The sequence below is a fragment of the Sturnira hondurensis genome, unplaced genomic scaffold, assembly GCF_014824575.4.
Source record: "Sturnira hondurensis isolate 20B ecotype Veracruz unplaced genomic scaffold, ASM1482457v3 Scaffold0004271, whole genome shotgun sequence".
In the NCBI taxonomy this organism is placed as follows: Eukaryota; Metazoa; Chordata; class Mammalia; order Chiroptera; family Phyllostomidae; genus Sturnira; species Sturnira hondurensis.
Genome location: NW_028076902.1, coordinates 4736002 through 4761261, shown reverse-complemented (window position 1 = coordinate 4761261; position 25260 = coordinate 4736002). Strand labels below are relative to the sequence as shown.

General features: G+C 35.7%; 1 protein-coding gene across 1 annotated transcript in view; it reads left to right on the top strand.

The window, feature by feature from the left end:
* The window catches only part of BLOC1S5 (biogenesis of lysosomal organelles complex 1 subunit 5), a 44096-nt gene extending 19445 nt beyond the window's left edge, over window positions 1-24651 (top strand). The window contains exons 3-5 of the mRNA XM_037045382.1: window positions 3176-3305; window positions 14564-14622; window positions 23152-24651. Of these exons, the coding sequence (XP_036901277.1) occupies window positions 3176-3305; window positions 14564-14622; window positions 23152-23331 (369 nt within the window). The 3' untranslated portion in view covers window positions 23332-24651. The remainder of the gene's footprint in view (window positions 1-3175; window positions 3306-14563; window positions 14623-23151) is intronic.
* Window positions 24652-25260: the final 609 nt, after the last annotated feature.

Sequence of the window (25260 nt, the reverse complement as noted above, 5' to 3'; positions counted from 1 at the left end):
AATTTTATTTTCTCAACTTTTATATAAGTTTTAAATTTCTTATTATGGAAAAATAGGAAGAATAAAAATCTGGCCATAGCTGCTCCATAAGGATGACTCAAAACAAAACAAAAACCCTGGCAACATAATCAATTTGTTAATCCCTTAAATCAAGTTTACCAATCTTCTTATTTTATTTTATTTTTTAAAGTGTATTTATTGATTATGCTATTATAGATGTCTCATTTTTTTCTCCACTTTATTCCCCTCCGCTTTACATCCCTCCTCCCACCAGCATTCCCCCCCTTAGTTCATGTCCATTGGTTGTATGTATAAGCTCTTTGGCTACTGTATTTCCTATACTATTCTTTTTTTTTTTAAATATTTTATTTTAGAGGGGAAGGGAAGGAGAGAGGAAAGAAACATCAAGGTATGGTTGCTTCTGGTGCATCCCCTGCACAGGGGACTGGCCCCTGCCGGAAATTGGCCTGCAACCCAAGCGTGTGCCCTGGCTGGGAATCGAACCGCGATCATCTGGTTCACAGGCCCGCGCTCAATCCACTGAGCTACACCAGACAGGGCCCTATACTATTCTTAACTGTTCTTAATAGTATAGTATTCTATACTATTCCCTCTGTCTATTTTGTGCCTACCAACCATGCTTCCTATTCCCTGTACCTTTTCCCCTATTCTCCTCCTTCCCCCTCCCTACTGATAACCTTCAATGTGATCTCCATTTCTGTAATTCTGTTCTTGTTCTAGTTATTTGCTTAGTTGTTGTTGTTTTGTTTTTGTTTTTTAGGGTCAGTTGTTGACAGCTGTGACTTTGTTGTCATTTTACTGTTCATAGTTGTGATCATCTTTTTCTTTGATAAGTCCCTTAAGCATTTCATATAATAAATACTTGGTGATGATGAACTGCTTTAACTTGACCTTATCTGGGAAGCACTTTATCTGCCCTTCCATTCTAAATGAAAGCTTTGCTGGATAGTCATCTTGGATGTAGGTCCCTGCCTTTCATGACTTGGAATACTTCTTTCCAGTCCTTTCTTGTCTGTAAAGTTTCTTTTGAGAATTCAACTGATAGGCTTATGGGAACTCCTTTGTAGGTAATTGTCTCCTTTTTTCTTGCTGTTTTAAAGATTCTCTCCTTATCTTTAATATTGAGTAATGTAATTATAATGTGCTTTGGTGTGTGCTTCCTGGGGTCCAATTTCTTTGAAACTCTCTGAGCTTCCTGGAGTTACTGAAAGTTATTTCTGTTGCCAGGTTGGGGAAATTCTCCTTCATTATTTTTGCAAATAAGTTTTCAACTTCTTGCTCTTTTTTTCCTCCTTCTGGTACCCCTGTGATTTGGATGTTGGAGCATTTAAAGATGTTTTGGAGGTTCCTAAGCCTCTCCTCATTTTTTCAAATTCTTGTTTCTTCATTCTATTCTGGTCGAATGTTTATTTCTTCCTTCTCCAAATTGTTAATTTGAATCCTGGTTTCCTTCCCTTTGCTGTTGGTTCCCTGTATATTTTTCTTTATTTCACTTTCATAGCCTTCATTTCTTCCTCTATTTCATGACTATACTCAACCATTTCTATGAGTATCCTGATTACCAGTCTTTTGAACTCTGCATCTGATCTGTTGTCGTCTATCTTCTCGTCATTTAGTTCTTTTTCTGGAGTTTTGATACATTCTTTAATTTGAGTCATATTTTTTTTGTCTTGGCTCACCTGTATGTAGTAAGGGTTGGAGCCTTATGTATTGGCCAGGGTGGGGCAACCCACATCGCTACCTTGTGATGTTCTCTGTGGGGAAGGAGTCTGAGAGGGAGCAGTGCTTCTTGCTCAGCTCTCAGCTGGCTTCCATCGCTACCCACAAGCAAATGGGACCGTTCTGGTGATGGTTGCCTTGTGGATGGGTTTGTGTGCATTCTAGGATCCCATGGGTCTCTCCAACAAATTCCCCCGTGAGGCTGGGAGTTTCTACCACTGCTGCAACCCCCCACATGTTTTTCTAATCTTTTTTTTAATAAACATTTTATTTGGTATTGATTTTAGATTTATAGTAAATTTGCAAAGAGAGTGCAGAGGGTTCTTGTATATTGTTCCCCTTTTTCTCTCACTGTTAATGTCTTATATTACCATGCTACAGTGGTTAAAAACTAAGAAACCAGCATTGGTATGTTACTATATCAATGAAACACCAGACATTATTTGGATTTCACCAGTTTTTCTTTTACAGTCCTCTTTCTGTTTTAGGATCTACCCCAGGGTACCACATTGCATTTAACTTTCATGTCTCTCTAGTCTTCTTTGGTCTGTGATAGTTTCTTAGCCTTCCTTGTTTTTCATAATCTTGACTTAGCATATGGTTGTTTTGGTGACTAATATGTTATTATGGCAAAAGAATACAGAACAAAATCATTAAGGGAAACAAGTGCATGGGGAGAAGTCTGGGTGAAACCCGGCAGAAGCTTCCAAAAGTCATTTCCCAGTGGAGTCACATAGTATGTGCTTCATTCCCTCAGTAGTGGGCTGTAACAATGCATGTGAGATGTTAATCCACCAGGAAAGCTGGCCTCAGCTTAGGAGTCCAAGGTTTTTATTGGGGACTGGTCAGGTAGGCAATCTCTGCCTAGCATGTAGCCAAATTCCAGATTCCCAGGACAGAAGCATCTTATCATTTCCAGAAAGTTTTATACCAGGGTACGGAACTGTTTATTGGTCAAGTTCCCAGCCCCCAGCCAATGGGAAGTCTTTCAAGCAGGCCTTTCTGAGGATAGTAATCTGTGGCCTTCACTGTTAACTCTTTTCTGCATAGAGAAGTATTTACATATTACCTTTACTTCATATTTTTATTTGAAAAAATGGAATCAGATTAAAAATATAGAGTATAAGTAATATAAGAATTTAAAAAATTAAAATCTAATAAAGGGCCTCTTTTTTGTTCTTTTAGTACTTCTCATTCCCATTTTAATTGCTGTAAAAATATTATTTATATTGCAACTTTTCAGCTTCTGAAGCATTTCATAATAAAAAATACCTCCAGATTATGACCTCATTCATTGCCAAATAATTAGAAGAAGGCTGTGTAAATTTCAATAATAGGTAATAACATAACAACCAAAACATGGGTGGAAATCCCAGAAAGTAATTACTAAGATTTAAAACACAATATGTACTAGTCTCTTACTTTCTTTTAATAGGAAAAACGTGGTCTTCGAGAATTGCGAGTTCTTGAGAATTGGAAGAATATGATCCATGAAACAAATGAACATACTCTTCCCAAATGTAGAGAAACAATGCAAGACAACTTAAACCAAGTTCTCCAGAGATGTAAGCCAGCTATTTTTTTATATTGCTTTATTTCAAATGAGTGCTATGCCAAAATATATCTCCTTGAGTATTCTGGTGGGAGGTAAAGAGAGAGAATTCTTAACCAGAACATACAAGAGTGGTGCCCTGTCACAGAGAAAGTGGTTATCTAGTGATTACCGTATTTTTTTGGACCATAAGATGCACCCAGGTTTTAAAGGAGGAAAATAGGAAAAAAAACATGAAGCAAAAGATGTGGTAAAATATTTAACAAAAATAATTTAGTAACATAAATAACATAATATTTCACCAATGTAAATGTAAACAGAACTCAACAGCAGCATTAACAACCATTATTCCTTCCAAATTTGGTGGGGGTGAGGGGGGAAAGTATTTTATAATCTGAAAAATACGGTGATACGTATTGCCATTGACGTTAAGAGCATTTATCTCCAAAGTGAGATGTGTGCTTCTGCAGTGTACAAGATTGTCCTTTTAGGATATGAAAACGTTGAAACATTTTCTACCTTAAAAAATTGAATCCTTTAGAAAAATTTTGATAACCACCAATTAGGATCTGAAATAAGACTTTATCAAATAGGATACTAGAGGTTTTTTAAAACTTTTTTCAAAAATAATCCTGTCACAAACATTAGTATTTTACTACTTATTTTCATTAAGCAAAATAATTTTATTTGAAGTCATAGTTGATTGAAAAGAATACGTATTAAACATCAAATTCTGACATAAGAGGAGTTTTATTAGTACTGATTTTAAAATTAGAAGTATATCAGAAATGTAAGGCTTCTCCTTGCGTCTGTATTTACTCTATTCAGCTTGTCCAGGGATAATCCTGATAAATAATGATGGATTACTGAAGTGCAAAATAAAAAATCTTTCTGGGAAACAAAAAGAAAAAAAACTGGCCACTGAAGGAAGAAAACAACTGAGAGACCTTGGCTAGTAATTGAGTTAAGTCTTTGTGTGCCAGTCCAGGTTAGTTTTGTGTATTCTAATGCTAAAAGGATTGGAGAGGATAAATAAGATCACATTTAATCTCTTTGAGGGGACAGCAAGAAGTCTAAAATTAACCTTAGACCTTAGGCTTTTTCATTTTACAATGCTACCAACTTGTTCTTGTTTGTTCATCCTGTCACTTCCTAAACTTGACAAACATTCTCAATATTATGCTAAAATAAAGCTTAATTATTACTAATAAGAATGCTTATGTATGCATTTGAGCTGTGCCTATAACTTAACTTTTCTACACTTTAGTATATAAAAATAAGTTGGGTAAAACTTGGTAAAAATCTATAAATAGTTACTTCTACTTGCTTCATTCTGGGTCTAAAGTTACTTCTGGTATGAAGACTAGCCTCTTAAAAGTAGAGTCTTCAGCCCTGGCCCAATGGCTCAGTTGGCTGAACACCAAAAAAGGTGTGAGTTCAATTCCCGATGGGAGTGCATATGGGAGGCAACTAATCAATGCTTCTCCCTCTTTCTCTCTCCCCTCCCCTTTATTTCCCTCTCCTTCCTTCTTCCTTCTCCTTCCTTCTGCCCTACTCTCTCTACCTCTCTCCTTCTCCCCTATCCCTCTTCTCCTCTTTCCCTCTCCCTTCCTTTCTCTGTAAAATCAATAAACATATCCTTGGGTGAGGGTTTAAAGAAAAAAAAATAGTCTTCACAATGAAAGAGTTTTCAGAATGAAATAGAAAAGTATTACAGGTAATTTAGAATCCAAAATTAAATATGTTCTTCTGAAAGGAAGAATTAAAACAGAAAATACCAAGTTAATAGTTAAGGTTTTACCATATATAGACCGCTTTAGGTCTTATTGTTAGCTTTAGAAAGTGAGCAGTGGCTTTTGGGAGTGCTTTTCTGCTGGAACAGGAAAGGGTTCCTCAGTAGACTCCAATATAAGTATTTCCTTACACGTTTTCACATTATATTATATTAATTATATTAATTATATTATATTATATTATATTATATTATATTAATTATCCTGAGCAGCACAGGTATAATGGAGATAATTACCTGCTTTTGAAGCTGATGTAGTTTTAATAATTCACCTACATTAGGAGTCAAACTCATTTTCTCCAGGGGCCACATTGGCCTTGCAGTTGCCTTCAAAGGAACAAATGTAGTTTTGTTCTCTGCCTGCTCGTAGAACTGCCACATTTATCTCTTCTATGCCTATTTGAGACTGTGCTGCCATTGCCATCTACTGCACATCAGAATGCTGCTGCTGTGGACCTCGGCCTAACATGGTGCACAAAACTAGGTAACTGGAATAGTAAAGTGGGAACATCTCAACTGATTCGAATGGAGGCCTGTTACAGAATCTGCAGCACAGAACTGTTTCTGCTTTTGTATGTGGCGCCCCTATCTCACAAATTGTGTCTCAGTGAGCCAAGGCTTTTTAGACTAAAACTTTCCTGTGGCTCCTTAACACCACAAAAAGTAAACAAGAGCTCTAGGACTGTCATTGTCAACCTTTTTTATCTTCTGGCACACATACGCTAATTACTTAAATTCTGTGGAACACCAAAAAATATATTTGACAAAAAATAGGTCTAATTTAGGTTCATCTACACCAGAGGCTATTGTTGTAGCGGCTGTTGTCATTTTTTTATTTGACAGTCTAAGGAAAGAGAAGTCAGTGCCCCTGACTAAATTAGTCAGGTATTGCACGTTTTAAAAATTCTTGTGATACACTGGTTAAAAATCGCTGCTCTAGGAAGATACATAAAAGCAACTCATAAAGTAACTTGTCATTAAGACACAGCCTTTACTTTTTTCTCTTCCTGTGTTCTACTCATTAATTATTTAATATACTTCACCAAGTTTGTTATCTAGAGATCTGGTCCTTGATTTAGACAAAAAACAAAAAAGGACAAAAGGACAAAAAAACCTTTAGGTTATTCCTGATTCAATTTAACTAATATAGCCATGGTAAAACAAAACAAACAAAAAAAACCCCTCCTTTCCTGCCTCCCTCTTTCTTTTTAAGAGCAGTGACTATTTTTTTTTGTTCAAACAAAAGATAAATGTTAAATAATAAGAAAAAGAAATGAAGAAAATAGAAAAAGGAGAAAACAATAAGTCACCTTAATAACTGCCTAGAGATAACTATTGTTTTTGAACTTTGGAGAACATCATACCAGAAATCTTTCTGTATTGTATACCCAAATGGGAGGTTGGGTGGTGGGATGATAGCTGAATGAATAGATGGGAGGGTGCGGCAGGGAGAGAGTACTTCTGATGAGAATGGGATCACATACTTTTTAAGTTGAGGTATTAATTTTAAGTTTTATTTTAATTTAGCAGAACAAAAACTTTAGTAAAGCCGAAGGAAATACCTTAAAATACATGTTTCTTTACTATAAAAGATAGTAGTTACTAAAAGGTCAAAGAAAAGTCATGAGACATTTCGACATTATTAGCATCATGTTATTGCATTAATTAATGCCACAAGAGATCGAGAAGTTAGGACTTTTACACCTTTTCTCTTGCAGCTCTTCTCCAGTCTTTCACTTTTGAATTTTAGCTTTGGTAGGTTTTATAGTATTTGTTTTGTGTTCTGCAGTTTTAATGCTGCTAATTGTTTATTTAGTTGTACACTATTTAATTCCTGTCTGTTTCTGGTTAATTAATTGATTAGATCTGTAATGAGATTGTTTTAGTTCTCAGTTTCCTTAGCTTTACCATCTCATTTTCATTTCATGCTGTATGTTTGATGTCTTTAAATAAATTCAGTTGGTTTTTATTTTTTTTGTATTATAAAGTGGAGAACTTTATTAGGTTTTCTTTCAGAATGTATGCTTTGAGCCCTGGCTGGTGTAGCTCAGTGGATTGAGCGCGGGCCTGCGAACCAGACGATCGCGGTTCGATTCCCAGTCAGGGCACATGCTTGGGTTGCAGGCCAGTTCCCAGCAGGGGTCAGTTCCCTGCAGGGGATGCACCAGAAGCAACCATACATTGATGTTTCCTTCCTCTCTCCTNGTTAATTAATTGATTAGATCTGTAATGAGATTGTTCTAGTTCTCAGTTTCCTTAGCTTTACCATCTCATTTTCATTTCATGCTGTATGTTTGTTGTCTTTAAATAAATTCAGTTGGTTTTTATTTTTTTTGTATTATAAAGTGGAGAACTTTATTAGGTTTTCTTTCAGAAGCCCTGGCTGGTGTAGCTCAGTGGATTGAGCGCGGGCCTAAGAACCAGACGATCGCGGTTCGATTCCCAGTCAGGGCACATGCTTGGGTTGCAGGCCAGTTCCCGGCAGGGGCCAGTTCCCAGCAGGAGATGCACAAGAAGCAACCATACATTGATGTTTCCTTCCTCTCTCCTTCCCTTCCCCTCTAAAGATAAATAAATAAAATATTAAAAAAAAAAAAAAAGAATGCATGCTTTGTCTGTCTCATCTGCTTTTCACATATTTGTTCCTTCCCCCTTTACCACCTGTTTGGGTTTCTCTGTAAATGAAAGCATATTATACTTCTAAGAGTTTCGTCAACTCATTTTCCTTCTCTAACTTTAGGAGATTGAGTACTTATGGTGGGGTTAGTATCTCAGTTCTTAATTGGAATCTGTGTTCCTATTCTTGGGCACCAGGTTTCAAAGTTTATAGTATGCAATTATAATACTTCTTCGTTTAGTAAAGGATGGAGATTCCCCCCCCCATTCCTTTTCTTTTAGAGTTGTTTAAAAATATTTTATTTATTTATCTTTAGGGGGGAAGGGAAGGAGAGAGGGAGAGAAACATCAATGCATGGTTGCCTCTCATGCATCCCCCACCCAGAACCGGCCTGCAACCCAGGCATGTGCCCTGACTGGGAATCAACCACGGTACTCTGGTTCGCAGGCCAGTGCTCAATCCACTGAGCTACACCAGTCAGGGCTCTTTTATAGTTTTTACGTAGTTTGTGAGGTATTTAAGGGGCTAAATGTGTTGGATTTTGCTACGCTCTTTTTACCTAGAAATCTTTAAGGATTCATGATTTTTTTGTTCTTTTATTTATTTATTTTTAGAGAGAGGGGAAGGGAAGGAGAAAGGAAGGGAAACATCAATGTGTGGTTGATTGCCTCTTACCTGCCCCTTACTGGGGACCTTGCTTGCAACCCAGGCATGTTCACTGGGCCTGACTAGGAATTGAACCAGCGACCCTTCGGTTCACAGGCTGGTACTCAATCCACTGAGCCACACCAGCCAGTGCAGAATTCATGGTTTAAAATACTAGTTTATAATGCTTTATTAGTTAGAATTTTTACCTATATCTGATTCAGTGAGTATTATAACTCTATAAAATAAATATTATCATCTTTCCCACTTCATAGAAACCAAAATTTTTTAAATATATTTTATTGATTATGCTATTACAGTTGTACCAATTTTTCCCCCTTTGTCTTCCTCCACTCAGTACCCTCATTCCCTCCAGCAATCCACCCCCTTAGTACAAGTCCATGGGTCATGCATGTAAGTTCTTTGGCTTCTCCATTTCCTATACTATCCTTAACATCCCCCCTGTCTATTTTGTACCTACCAGTTATGCTTCTTAATCTCTGCACCTTTCCCCCCACTCTCCTCCTCCTAGCTGATAACCCTCCTAATGATCTCCATGTCTATGATTCTGTTCCTATTCTTGTTGTTTGCTTAGATTGTTCTTTTAGATTCAGTTGTTGATAGTTGTGAATTTGTTGCCATTTTATTGTTCATAGTTTTGATCTTTTTTCTTAAGTAAGTCCCTTTAACATTTCATGTAATAATGGTTTGGTAATGATGAACTCCTTATGCTTCTCCTTATCTAGGAAGCACTTTATCTGCCCTTCCATTCTAAATGATAGCTTTGCTGGATAGAGAAATCTAGGTTGTAGGCCCTTGCTTATCATTTTGAATACTTCTTGCCAGTCCCTTCTTGCCTATAAAGTTTCTTTTGAGAAATCAACTGTCAGTCTTATGGGAACTCCTTCATCAGTAACTCTCTACTTTTCTCTTGCTGCTTTTAAAATTCTCTCCTTATTTTTAACCTTTGGCATTTTAATTATGATTTATCTTGGTGTGGGCCTCTTTGGGTCTAACTTCTTTGGGACACTCTATTCTCCCTTGCACTTGTTTGTCTATTACTTCACCAAATTAGGGAAGTTTTCTTTCATTATTTTTTCAATAAAGTTTTCAATTTCTTGTTCTTCCTCTTCTACTCTGGCATCCATGTGATCTGGATGTTGGTACTTTTTGGAGACATCCCAGAGGCACCTTATACTATCCTTGTTTTTTTTTTCCCCCATTCTTTTTTCTTCTTGCTGTTCTGGTTGAATCTTATTTCTTCCTTATGTTCCAAATCGCTGATTTAAATCCTGGCTTCATCTCCTCTATTGTTGGTTCCTTGTAGACTTTTCTTTATTTCACCTAGTTTAGCTTTCATTTCTTCCTGGGTCTTTTATATATTTTTTTTGCCATACTCAGTGAGTTCTGTGAGCATCCTTCCTATTCACCAGTGTTTTTGAACTACACATCTGATAGGTTGGTTATCTCTCTTTTGCTTAGTTCTTTTTCTGTGTTTTTGTTCTCTTCTTTCATTTGGGCCATATTTCTTTGTCTCCTAAATGGCTGCTTCCCTGTATTTGTTTCTGTGTATGAGGTAGAGCTGTTTGACTCCCTGTCTTAGTAGACTGTCACAGAAAAGGCACCTGTAAATTTTGCAGGGCAAAGCCTTAGGTAATTGCTAGGGCGAGCAACTCACTTCACTGCATTGTGGTTCTGTGTGGGTAAGGGCTCAGAGAGGGGTCAGTGCTGCTGCCTGGCTTCTGTAGGTTTTCCCAGCACTCACCCAGTGTGACTGGTACCCTTCTACCTGTTGCCCTGGTGCTGAATTCCAGAGGGGTTGGGTTTCCATATGTTTGAAGTCAGTGTGGGCCCTTAAATGGAGTCTCCTGAAAATCCGGCCATTTCTTCCTCAGCTGCAGCCCCCACTGATTTTTACAGCCAGAAGATACAAGGATTTATCTTCCTGGTGCTAGAACACTGGGCTCTGTGCCCTGGCCTGGGGTTGGGATCGTTCACTCCCAAGATACCCCTCCTGATGTGGGACCCCCCCTATTCCACTATTGCCTCTCCACACCACACCACATCTCTGTACATCTCTGCCCCTCTTACCCACCTGGATGAATGTGGCTTCTTTAAATCCTTGGTTGTAGGACTTCCGTACAGCTCTGATGGAAGAGCTGTATGGAAGTCAGCTCTGATTCTGGGTGTATACCTACACCTCCGTCTTGACCAGAAGTCACTAGAAGCTGAAATTTATAGTGGTTTAGCATCCATGTTCTCCAACAATAATTGGAGGAACATTCATGTAAATCTAGTTCTCCTTCTCCAAAGGTCAAGCTCTTTCAACTGTGCATTTTTGAGAAGGTAATAATAAAAGTCTATTTTTTCTATGGAGACATCACTTTCTCTTGGATTTTCCCCTACAACTCATATTCTGCCTTCTCATTCTGCTTTGTTAGTTTCTGCATCTTTTCTGGACTTTTAACATTGGGGTACCCTAAGCATATTATACCCCAAGGCTTGGTTCTGGGACATCTTTTCTGTCTGTACTACCTTGCTTGGTGATCTCACATAGAATCACAGCTTTAAATATTATCTCTATGCTAGTCATTAATTCCACATTCATGTTTTCACCCTAGACCCCTCTCTAGAATTCTAGACTTTTACATCCAATGGCTTAGTCAGCTTAGGTGTCTAATAAGCATCTCAGTATAACATCAGGACCAAACTTGAATTCTTCCATCAGTTCTGCTTTTGCCTCATTTTATCCCATTTGAATAATCGCATCACCATTTCCTAGCTGCTCAGGCTGAAAATCCTGAACTCCTCTCTCTCTCTCCCCTCCCCCCTCCCATCTCTCTTTTTCTGGAGTATTCTCTCTCTCCCACTTCCTCTTCTTCACCTGTCTCCTTCCCTCTTTCACTCTTTCCTACTCTCTGCCCCCTCTTCCCCTCCCATCCCCTCTCTCCTCTCTTTTTCCCTCTTCATCTCCTCTCCTCTTTCCCTCTTTCCCTCTTCCTCCCCTCACATGTATTTTATTAACAAATCTTTATGGCTCAGTGACTTTTATTTTCTATCATTTTCCTTCTCCCTCACTCTGTTCTAGCTACTCTGGACTCCTTATTCGACCTCCAGTGTGCCAAGCACATTCCCGCCTTAGGACCTTTGTACTTGTCACTCCCTCTGGAATACTCTTTTCTCAGATTCCTGTACATTCTCATTTCCTATTCATCTCTGCTCAGATGTCAACAGTGAGACGTGACTCAGCCACTTTTAACATTCATCTCCCCTTACTCTGGCATTCTCTGGCCTCCCTACCTTGCTTCGTTTTTCTTCATCACCCTCTGACATGCTAAATATTTATCTATGTGCTGTCTCCCCAACTAAAATAAAAGTTTTATGAGCTCAGGGACTAGTTCTCTGCAGTATCCCTGGCACCTAGAATGGTCGTGGCTGGCACATTGTAGCCACTAAATAATTACTTGTGTATTGAAATGAATGAATGAGAATTCAGCCACCCTCTGCTCCTAATACTGAAGCAGAATTTTTTTCTTATTTGAAGTTTACGTATACACACCATGACAGGATGAATTTCTTTCATGTGAAGACAGTTGGGACATTGTTAACTATTGTATATAGCACAATTACTGTATGTGATGCTAATGTCCTTGAATAATCCTTTGGTTGAGAGAAAATAATTTGATAAATTCTTGACTTCTTAAAGTCAGTTACAGTATCTTAAAAGCACTGTGACAACAGGGGAAACTGCTTTCTATTGACCAGTAAGTCCTGTGGATGTGTTAGGAAGGTTCAGATAAATGGGCCTTTTCCTGTTCGAGTTTGTAATTGTGAAGAAAAGGAATGTTTGCTCTAGTCAAGTGATTTTCTTAGACTGTGGAAAAGCAGATTTTATTAAATTCAGAAATTAAAATCTTTTTTATTGCATGACTAAAGAGTTAAAAAGTAAATTACTTCAAAAGAACTGAATTTTCTAAAAATGGGTATTTTGCCTGAGCACCAAGGCAATCCTGATAGTGAACAAAAGCGTGACTTCTTCAGATGTGTTCTAATCAAATTTTTAAAGTACATAAAAAGTGACAAAATAAATGTCATAGTCCTATAACTCTTGTTAGATTAAGCTAAGAAAAACCTGAAAATAATGAAGTGCCTAAAGACTACAAAAAGGATTTTTCCTAAAGTTATGTTCAGAACTTGAAAAAAAAAACCCAACCAGGAAATGATAAAAACCACTGCTCAGGAAAGATGATGTAATATTAATATGCCACAGAAAGAAGGCAGATCTAATCAACTCCTATTTTGTTTTGTTTCCATCTTTCCTGTTAGAACAAACAATGATTGGGAACCTAATTTTCAGTACTAAAATACTGTCTTTGATACAACTTGATAAAAATATGACTCTTTGGAAGCAGAACCCTCCTCTTTACCATATTTTCACAGGGCAAGCCCTGACATTTTTCTGGAAGAGAAATTCCAGTCCCTGCCCTGTTATAGAACTGTGACCTAGCTGGATCCAGATCGAGGTGGGCTAGGCAGGCATAATTGTGAACCAGCTAGGTAAACCTCTGGTTAAGCAGATGAAGACAAAGTAGTAGGGTACTACATACCAAATAAGAGAAGATTCTTACAGGAAAAGGATTAGTCTGGGAGGATTTTATGAAGGTAGTAAACTTTGACCTGGGCTTTTGAAACAAAATATTTTCATTAGAAGAAAAGAATAAGGAAAGCACTTTCAGTAGAGATGGTACAGTGAGTAGGATAATAGTTTTAATAATAGAACAATAACATTTCTTGGCTGCTTACATAACTCAGTGTTACTCATGCCATTAATTCCACACATGCCTTATACAGACAAATGAAAAAGTATGTATTTTGGTAAGAAGTGTCAGGATCACAGCTGCCAGTAGTAATTTTAAATAGAATGTTATGTACTGATCTATTACTTTGCTTACTGTGTATGAAAAACCACCCTAAATGACTGTGACTAGTATTTAAATATTTTAATATCAACTGTGTTACCTCATTTAATTCTCATGTCAGTTATGAAATCCTCTTACTAGTTGTTATGTTCATTTTACAAATGAGGATTTAAGGTGCTGCAAAATTATCAGCCGTAGCAATACCAGCACCTAGCAAAAAGCAAATGCTCAATAAATACTTAGCAAATGAATGAAAGACTAAGTAAGCAAACATGCCCAGGATCAATTATACCACTAGTAAGTGCTTAGCTGTGGATTTTACGATACTAAGTCTGGCTCTTGGCCTGCACACTACACAGTGAAGTAAGTGAAAACACTTGTGTATATGAATACAATAGATTCAGTAAATTAAGAGGTTTGGATAATTGATGGATTAAAACCAGCTTTATTGAAATCATGAGAGAAGTAGAGTATTGAGGATAAAGAGTCAGGTCTTTAGAGTCAGAGATCTGATTTTAAATCCTGCTTTTTTTATTAGTCACATTACCTCCTTGAGTAACACTCACCTCTTTATACCTGTTTTTTTACAGATGCCAAAATTGTAAAATGTGACAGTGATCCTCTCCTAAATAGGAAAGTGGAATTAAGAGGAGTAGTATGTGGAAAGTTCTTAGCACAGGTCTTGACATGTAGTGATACTCAGTAAATAAATATGATAATAATTTCTAAGAGTTTTGATCCATTAGAAAGGGAAATGACTGAATGAAAACAGTCCAGAGAAATCTGAATCTGGCAGTGACAGCCAGGATGAATTAGAAGACAAGAGAGCCAAGGTAAGAATAGTAGAAAGTGTTACAGCAGTCTAGGTATCAGGTACTGCCTACAAGAGAGCAGTGGTATGAATGAGACAAAGTGAGAGGGGGGCCCGTGAATTGGAAATACACTAGAATGGCATAGTCAATCAAAATGTGGTAATTTTATCAGGTGTTTTATAATGTTTTATATCTCTTTAGAGAATTCTGAGGTCATTGTTGACAACTTGTCATTGGAATTAGTACTTTAATGCCTTTGGCTTGCAACTCAAAGCTCAAGAGTGATGGTAGTTCTAATTATGACATACTGAATATATTGGCAGAACTTCCCTTTTTTTTCTTGCCACCCTACTACAACCAAAATAATACCAGTTTTTCTGCATAGCTTTTTGAGACATAAAACAATCCAAGTGGTTTTTTTTTTCAGGTAATTCTTTCCTTGAACAAGGGCCACTGATTGAAAACCCATTCTCTGTTTTATTTCAGTGCAAGCAGTTACCCACGCAGTCTGTAGACTCCAGCAGAGGGAGCAGGAACGAAAACAGGTAAGATCGTATGGATTTTGGAGTATATAACTCCAGGGCTTTTATTATCATCCTATTATTAGCAGTTGCTTTGTATAAAAGGAAATTTTCTTAATTTGCTTTTTTATGCAGTAGTTTTAAAAGATTTAAAAATGGATAATTTAAGATGTATGGAAGGGGAATGGGCATATTATTACACCATCCATATTTTTATAATACAAATTACAGACCTCTTTTTTTCTTTTCTTTTTTTACCTTTTCAACATTTACATCTTTCCCTTGAAAGTGGTATTTATCTTGTGGAGGAGAAAGAATAGGACTTTTACGTGGAACAAAAAATACCCACCAGATTGGAAATCTAAATCTTTCCTTCATGCCTGAAGTGTTGAATATGTTATGTATATTTCTTCTAGAAAAGGAAGCATTCATGCCTGTGGATGGGTTATTTAATGAATAGTCATAGATCGTGTGAATCACTTGCGAAGTAGTGCTTTGCTTATTTAAATTATATCTTAACTAAATTCAGATGTGGAAAAATGGCACAAGAATTTAAGTTCCTATAATAATTCTGTGTTTTCACATATAATTATGAAGTACTTATATAACTTATTTATTGCCTTAAGCTAATATAGATACACTTATTAAGAAATGTTGAAAATACTGTCATTCTGAAATATACACCTTTTTGCATGTGCGTGCATCAGTGAGTGTTACCTTTTTGCATGTGCGTGCATCAGTGAGTGTTACATTGAGACATTCCATTTCTCTGGAATGTCTTTGGTTAATCCATAATAATGGTTCAGATTTGGCACTGTATAAAAATACAATGGAATAAACCTTGCCAGAGTTTAAATTTCTGCACCTTCTGCTCCATTTTAAATATTGATAAAAAGTTTAAATGTTGAACAAATTAATGAATCAAGCCTACTGAAAGGACTTGACATTTAAGCCAGGTGGGAGGACTGCCCAAGACGAGTAGGATTGTTTCTAGCAGGTCAGGTCAGGAAGCAGGGCCATTGCTGAACACGGAGATAGAAGGACAAGGCAAAGCCATAGGCAGGAGAATCTGTGTGAGGGTGAAGTGTTTGCACAGTGTCTAAAGAACACTGTCAAGGCAGGCACAGGGGCTTCAATGGGTCATTCCTGGCCAGGCAGATTTTTTTAAGTCCTCTACTTTACTAGATGTAACTGGGGAGTGAAAGATTTTAGTTTTTTTTTAGTTCAAGGCAGTTTATATACTCAGAAGGTAAAAGTCTAGGGGTCCCAAACCACTAGCACTAATATAATATAGAGTAAAATAAGAGCTGTGGTGAAGTTACAAAGAACTTCATAGGATCTTGGCAAAAGGAATAATTTATTAGGAAATGGTAACTTTCGAGCCCTACGTTGATCAGTGAGTTAAAATTCAATTGATAAAAGTTGGGAAGAAAGATATTATTGGTGAGCGGTATTGTGTAAGTAAAAACAAAGGATGTGAGAAGTTAATTAGTCTGGAGTTGGGATGTGGAATATCTAAAGATGTATATCTGAAGATGATTGTGGAGAATGTTGATTGCTATATTAAACAAATTGTTGCTGAAGGCACCAGGAACATTTCTGTGTTTGACAAGCAGAAAGCTTTTTTTTGTAGGGACACTGGTTGTACTGGCTGTTACTGGCTATAATATACACAATTATCTTGACTTTCAAAATAAAAACTTAAACAGGGTATCCTGTACAGGATACCCATGCCTCTCTAACATGTTGTTGCGTGACTTAAGCAGATTCATGTGAATATGCTCTCACACATTCGTTTTTCAAAGTCATCATCAAAATAGTTATAATTCCAATAAAATGGCGATTTTTTACATCCTTGAGCAGAACTAACCTAAAATTAAATTATAATTAGAATAATATTTCCTCTGGGCACTTAGAACTTTTTTCATATTTGTGTATTAACCATATAAAAGTAGGAAAATGACCAGATTAGGTAAAAAAAATAATTATGTTGTCTTCTATTTCTGGCTATTTCCTTTATTAGTTAGCTGTATGTTCTTGGACAATGCCTTGAGCTTCAGGTTCCTCATCTGCAAAATAAATACTTGTTCTACTTAACCTGATGGATTAATATTCTACTTAACCTAATGTATTGTACTATATAGTTTATGGGAAATGACTTTGCAAATTGTATATCACTCTCCAAATGTAAGGTGGCACTTTTTCCCTACCAGCTAAATCATTTGTTTAAAATGCAGGCAATCAATCACTTTGTGGATAAGAACTCTGCTGTGGTCTATTAGAGTTGGTGAAGCCCTTGAAAATCCTGTTATTTATGGTTTTCTGAATTAAAAGATATTATCCTATGGTTTTAAAAGAAGTGGCTTCAATAAGTAATAAATTCCTTAGAATATTTTAGTCTTATATTTCTTATAGATATCATGTTAGAGAATGTTACTGTGCTATCTTTTTATGGAATACACCTTAAAGTACTATTTTAGAGTGTACTAAAATGTAGTTTCACTAGGAACTGGTATGGAGTCTATGAAACCTACATGCATAATAGCCACTGTGAGTATTTCTTTTCTCAAAATAATTTCATAAAATTAACCAGCTGAAATTCACACACAAAAAATGCATTTTTCAGACATAGCTCGGAGAAAAGTAAAAAATTCTTTATATTCTTCCAAGGCAATAAACCTTTAGTCTTTATTTCTTTTTCAGTGTTTACTTAGCAAAACATCTGAAATACAGATCTTTAAGGATTCTTTTTTTCTGTCATATCTGTTTGCTAAAACTTTGACGTGGCAAGGGTTTGAGACTAACATATATAAAAGACATAGAGATAAAGGTTAATTTCTCATCTAGGAAATATACAAAGCAAAATTGACCTCTAGTTGCATTTTGCAATCTAATGTTAATGGTTGCCCTTAGTTATACTGTTGGCTACATTTTGTGTACTTGAATGGCTCTCAGAACAAAGAAAGATGGGAGTAGTAATGGAATAAAATAGACTCTTGCCATTAATCATTAATTCTTTTATGTCAAGACAATTTGTGGAATTCTGTGGGAAGTAAATTATGATAAACGTCATTCATACAAATCACATTTCCCACAATTGATGTCTAAAAGTACATTCAGAAGAACAATAAATGCACATTCCCTAGTTATTTGACATATGTTTTGAAAATGACCCACTAATATAAAGTTGCATTTTGGGTGCTAGCAATAAGAGTAGTGTAAGGAAAATACAATTAGCTCATAAAATTCATTAACTCTAAAAAATGGGCCATTAAGGGAGATGAGCTTGTTAATATGTGTGAATAATTTAAACTTCTGTTCCATACACAAGCACCAACTTTTGAAGCCATATTCAACCAAACAGAGATAGTAGTAAAGAAAATGTGCATCTTTTGTACCCATACAGGAAAGTACTACCGTTTGTCAGGCAGAGTGAAAGAGGAAAACATGGGCAAGAGCTTTTAAGTAACATGTGAAGCAGGATAATCAGGTCTAGGATTGTGTAGTCTGAATAATTTCCTCAAGCTCTGGGACATAGGGGCTGCCTGTAGTTGTTGAGGTATAGACTTTGGGTTGGTTGGCTTGCGTATAAAAGGTGTGTATGGTCACAGGGAAGTTGTTGACTCCATGTAGGAATAGGCTAGCTCTGGGAGGGACAGTTTTTCCAGGGTCAGCAAGGCCCCAGATGTAAAACCATCACGAACATAGGATCAATACAGTATGAGACATCTGACTTCATTCTTCTTTGTCAAAACTATTTTTGTTTTGACTATTTGATATCATTTGAAATTTTATATATATTTTAGGATGAATTCTTTTGGTTTTGCAAAGTTCACCACTGGGATTTTAATAAGGATTTCATCATACTATAGATCACTTTGGATAGTATTGACATCTTAATAAAATTAAATTTTCTAGTCCATGAACATGAGCTATCTTCCAGTGGTTTGTGTCTTTAATTTTTTTCAACAGTGTTTTGTAGTTTTTAGTGTACAAGTCTTCTTGCCTTCTTGATTAATTTATTCCTAAGTATTTTATTTTTCAATGCTATTGTAAATGGAATTATTTTCTTAATTTCCTTTTTTGATTGTTCTTTGTTAGTGTATAGAAACTGCAACTGATTCTGAGTGTTGATTTTGTATCCTGCAAATTTGCTCAATTTGTTTATTATTTCTAGCAGTTTTCTATGGAATCTTATGGTTTTTGACATGCAGACCATATTGTCTGTAAATACAGATAATTTCACTTCTTTCTTTCCATTTCAATTGCCTTTCATTTTCTTGCCTGACAGCTCTCTCTGGCTTGGACTTCCAGTACTATGTTGAATATAAAAGCAGAATCCTTATTTTCTTGATACTGGAGGGAAAACTTTCAGTTTTTTACCCTCAGATATGATACTAACTATGAGTTTTTCACATATTGCCTTTACTATGTTGAGTTATGTTGAGATCATTTTGTACTATAATTAGTTTGTGGGTTGTTTTTATCATGCAGGATATTGAATTTGTTAAATGTGTTTTCGGCATCAGTTGAGATGATTATGTGGTTTTTTCCCCTTCATTCTGTTGTTGTGGTGTGTTTTGTCCATTGATTCTCATGTGTTGAACCATCCTTGCATTCCAGGAACAAATCCCATTTAATTATGGTGTTTGATCCTTTTACTATGCTGTTGAATTCAGTTTGCTAGTTTGTGGTTGAGGATTTTTGTGTCAGTTGGTATTAGCACAGTGCTGGCCTCATAGAATGAGTTAAGTCTTCCATCCTGTTTAATTTTTTGCAGAGGGAATAGTTTGAAAAACATTAGTGTTAATTCTTTAAATGTTTGGTAGAATTCACCAGTAAAGTCATCTGGTATTTGTATGACTTGATTTTTAATATCACACTTTTGTAAAATTGCTTGCTAGAAGAAACAAAAACTAGACCAAAGTTATTTGCACTTTTGTTTTTAAAGTCCCATGTATAAATCCCTAAGTGGTTCATGTTGTGTTTTTTTAAAGCTCTTAATTACTTTTGAAATTGAAATATGAAATACTTACTAATTTTTGTCATTTTAAAAACAGTGCCAATCCTCAAGACTAAATGTTTGGTTTAAACAACATTATATAACAAAAAAAGAGCAGAAACTGGATTTTTACTCTTGATTCTACCTCTCTTTCACTGTGTGACCTTGGAAAGGTCACACTTTCACACTTTCACTGTGTGGCACTGTGTGCCCCTATGTCCATAGGGGCAGTGTACCTATCATATTTGGCATTTAGAATACATCATTTTAAATCCCTTGCAGATAAAATTATTTCTAATAATAATCCTGATGCCAAATAGTAATGAAAAATGCAGATAGTGTTTTTAAACTTAGTGTACGTACATAATCATACCATTAAAAAATAAAAACTTAAAAAGTACTATAACACCAAAAGGAAAAAGTAAGAGATTAATAATCTTAAGTACATTCATACCATTTTTGTCAAAAGGAGGAAAAGGCATATCTACATACATATTGGTCTGTTTCAGTAATGATAATAATGTTATAGTTTGCTTTTGATTTTTACATACATTTATTAATGACCTCATCAAATTTGATCTTTGCATATTCAATTTAAAATAATATATTAGATGTATCAATCTGTCATGACTCATAGTTGATTGAAAATACATTTTATTACTATTATTATTATTTTTTTATCTTTAGAGGGGAAGGGAAGGAGAGAGGGAGAGAAATATCAATGTATGGTTGCTTCTTGTGCGTCCCCTGCTGGGAACTGACCTGCAACCCAGGCATGTGCCCTGACTGGGAATCGAACCACAATCCTTTAGTTTGCAGGCCCGTGCTCAATCCACTGAGCTACACCAGCCAGGGCTGAAAATACATTATAGTATGAATTTGGAAAAGTAATTTCACATGAAGCAATAGATACATTGTTTGGAAGAGTTTTAAACATAGTAATAAATCTAGATGAGATTCATAAAAGTCACATTTTTGTAATAAATTCCAAAAATTGCAATACTGTCTTTGTTTCTTTGGAAACAATTGTGGCTCTCAATGTCTCCACAGGATAAAAATTTTAAATACAAATAAAAAGATATACAAATTTAAGTACAAAAAATGGCAATGTAGTAGGATAGATTTGAACTTTTTGGGTTTTATTTCAGCAGTTACTTTGCTATTATTGTTTAAAGTGCACAAATATTTAATTACCCAGAGGTTGGAGGGGCTGAGCATCCGAAGAAAGATGAAGTGATTCTGAGCTACTGGGAATTTACTTTTGAAATGAACATGTGTTTTGAAATTGAAATGGGAGGGGGGAACTATTACTTTTATTTGAGTTGCTTCTGTTGTTTGAATCATTATAAGGATCTATTGCTGAAATTAAATTACTGGTATTAAAGAACAAAAAGCTTAAGTTGAGGAGTATAAAAAAGAGTTTGATATGTCTGCCACATTCTTTGCTTGTGATTTTGTATAATAAAAATATTGACCTTTTGTTAAGTACCATAGGCACTGAGTTAGGAACTTGACATGTGTTACCTTTGGTTTTCATAAATATTATTTTAAAATATAAAGCATTATTTTCCTCATTTTAAAGTTACAGAAACCTTGCTCAGGATCATACCACTGGTAATAGGTGAACCAGAATCTGAAGTAAGGTCTATGTGCCTCCCACATCTTATTTTTCCCCATTGAGCTGCACTGGAGAACGTGCTGCATGGTGGGGAGTGGGACCGTGGCTGTCACCGAGTGGTCTGAACCACAGGGTCAGCTGAGCTAATGACAGTGTTTCGAATAAAAAGAAAAGAGTGTTCTGGTAAACAACATCTGAGCTTGAATGTTAATTTACAGCTAAAGGAAAATACCATTTTGAGGAAGTTTATTTGCATTTTTCCTTTCTTTTTAGTCTAATGGCTTTTCTCTTATAATAGTTTTTGTAAAAGTCCCATGAAAAGAGTTTAATGAACTCTTCATGTTTTATTCATCTTCTGGAGACGTACAATCCATAAGGCTAAAGAGTTAAAAAGTAATGTTTTGAATTTTGCTTAGCCTGTTTCCCAAATTTATTGGATCTGCAAAAACCTTGTTAATACTCTTTCTTCTGCTGCTACTGTAATGCCTGTTTAGATTCCAGTGGTCTGTGGGACATATTTTAGCACATTTTAGGGGAACGTTTTACTGTGAATCAAACTTCAGAACCTGAGCCTCTTTTTACTTGAAAAGCCTCTGTGCTGAGGAACTTCAGATGAGATTGGCAGAGAACAGTCCTGTAATAATAGCCCATTTATTTATTTATTTGGTCTAGTGAAAGGGACTTTTAGCTACATGTATAAAAACCTCTGGACAAAGTTGATTCACACTTTGTGATAGAAAAGGCATAGGTGTTAGACTTAAGTTTGAATCTACAACTTTGTAGTTGAATGAACATGGAGAAGTATATTGAGTGTCCTTCAGCCTTCATTTCTTCATCAGTAAGATGAGAATAATGTAATCTCATGAGGAGTTTTTAGAAGTAGATAAGTATGCATTTCATCTAGCGTGATGGCTTATTCAGTTCTTCATTCTGTCTCTCATCATGTCCCAGATAAGAGAGAAAAAAGGCAGGAAGGACATTATGGGCTTCATGAAAACCCAAGTTTATCTTTTTGCTAGTAGCTATCTTCTAGCACCTGAGTTACCAATATGTACGCACACCAGATGTCCTGTTTACATTAGAGCCTGGAATCAGTAATGACTTTAGGTGCTTTGTAGGTTTTTATGGTTTGCTTCTATCCCATTTTGCTTGTTTGCTTAATAGGACTTGCTTGTATCAAAATTTAACTTATAAAGACATATGTAGACTATTTGAGGCAGAGATATAAAGTTATTTTTCATCCTCTTTTTCTCTTTAGCTCATTGTACATATTCAAAGATAATAATTGAAATCACACTAAATTTATGCCTTTTTTACTTGTACATTTTTAAATCTTGTGGTACTCAAAATAAAAAAAATTTTTCATCCTTATATAAAATATTAAGGAGCATCTCAAGAAGAACTTAGATGTTTCAAAACAGGTGCTTTTGGTGTTTGTTTACTTTAAGAAATGGAACTGAATGAGAAGAGATTTCTTGAGTTCTCCTCCTGTGATTAATAATATATGATTCTTTTTAATGCATCTAAAATATTTTATGTAAGACATGCATTTTAATTTTTTACAATAATCATTCTTTGGGCATATTTCTTTAAACTTGACTTAAAAGTTATATGCAGTTAAATGGAATCTGAGCAGAAATAGAGGTATGAAAATTACTTGAATTGTGTTTGACTTTTGTCATGTAATGATACTAGACATTTTTGAAATTTCAGAAATGTAAATACTTGTGTTCAGTTGTACTTAGCCTGAGATGTTTCTAATATGTCATGTTCTTATTGGACATTAAAACTATAATGTAATTTTATCATTGTGACTCTCAGGATGATTGCTATAGTAACCAAATATTAAGAGGTAAAGTTGTGTTTGTCTCTTCTACATAGAAAAATAGTTGTCTGGAAAATGTTACGTGACTTTCAAATTTTCTTTTCTCAGATTCATAATGACCATTTAATAGCTAGTGAAAACCGGCATGTAATCCAATGGGATGATTTCATGAAAGAACAACACAACGAACAGGCTGGAGTGGATGAAGAGCACAGAAAAGCTATGGAGAGGCTTAAAGAACAATATGCTGAGATGGAGAAGGACCTAGCAAAGTTTTCAACCTTTTAAGAACTTGAAACACAATGGTGACTAATAAGAAAACATTGACGTCCCCCAAAGAACTAATTCTTCCAACCAAACCATTTAGCCTTTGCTTCAAGCTTAGCAATATATTCAGTGGTACTCATATCCAAAGAAAGAAATTTCTGCTGGAGTCTGAATGAAATGGTTAGTGGAGGAAGAGTGCTACATCTTTCCAGTTTAAGTGCCTGTATATGATTATTTGAATGGGCAGGAGTAGGAGAAAAATGGGATCAATGTACTTTATGTTAATCAAAATTGGCCTTTTTTATTGATTATCTCAGAACTGTAAGGATAGACTTCTTAGAAAAATAATTCAATTCATTTTTATAGGGTTAATATTAGTTTATTATTGTGACTTATAAAATAGATATAATAGTTGCCTATTTAGTCTCCTTGGCTATTGGAAGGGTGTCTGAAATGTTACCCCATGAATAATGTAGGTAAAAACAACTGTCCTTGGAACAGAGATCATACTCACGAGAGGTTCTGTTGTGGCAAACTGGCCCATGTTGGTCTGTGAATGGCCTGAAAGGTTACAGATTGTGCAGGGCACCATAATGGCATGTGTTTCCCTGATGACAAGATATACTCATTAAGTTTTGTGGCCTTCTAGCAATTGATATTTTCAGCTTTTAAAACATACTTAGAAGGAAAAGCTTACCAAAAATATAGCTGAATTTTAGCCTTTCCAAAAACCATAATCTTACCCATAATATTTACCTCATTTTTGTGTCTATTTTGCAGTATGTGAGCTTTGTAAGACAAGTAATGTCTATACATCTTTCAACTGTTTAATGAGTCATCAGCAAAATCTGCCAAGGAGTCCCTCTGGAACCTTACAAAGATTCTGGCTCTGAATATGCCAGAAGTATTTGCCCACATGGCAAATGACCCATGTTAAATGTAAATCCTTTTTAGTGTTTAATGTCTGTTCTTATAAGCAGGTGTAGTATGATGAAACATGTATCAACTCTGTCATCACTGTGCTTTTTAAAAATCTGCATTTAACAGTCTAATTTAGGAATTAAGTTGATTTTTTATTTGCCATAAATGAAGCAAAATTAAGTGTAATATTTCAAGAGATTTATGGCAAGTGAATTGAGGTATGGATAAATCTTTCAAATATTTTTTATTGCTCTTCAATAAAGGCACAAGAAAGAAAATACCCAACTCTCTCATGTTATCTCAGTGTTGCTGGTGGAGAAAAGTGACAATGCTTGCTTGTGTAAATTTATGGCTCACTGTCAAAGCTTCATTCTTGGCTGTATGTTGGAAATGTGATTAAAGTTAATAGAGGAGATGAAATAAGTATTTGAAATTTCTTTCAATAACACTGAACTTCTGCCAAGTTTCTCTGTCCGCTACTGTAGGCTTGACAGGTTCATCAATCATCCTCTGGTACCTGGACTAAAAAGAGCTCTTGCTGACACTAAGGCATGTTGGAATTTTCTTAATTCTCTTTCAGGGGATGAAAAAAATGCTTCCAAAAATATCCCACACATGAAAAGTGAGGGGAACCTTAAATGAAAATTCCCTTTGTACTGTAGGCAGTTTTTGGAATGCTATTTATTTCCAGTGCACCACTGAACAGATGCTGTAACTGAGAAAACAGGACTATGTGTGCGCAGGAATGTACTGTTAACTGTGGTTACTAAGCTTATGCGAGATAGAATCTGTTTGTCTAATGAATGATTAATACTTTACCATAAGAGTTTCTATATATGATATAGGGATCTAAGGGACTTCTTAAACTGGAAAGAAATAATGGGATCTTTAACCTTTAAACATTTAAGATAATTCTTTAGCTATTCCATGTAACTTCTGAGAGAGATGGTTGGTTTGCCCTCCTTTCAATATTTCAGCACTGAACATTTTCACTTATATTTCTCAGTTTCCGAAACACTTTTGATATGT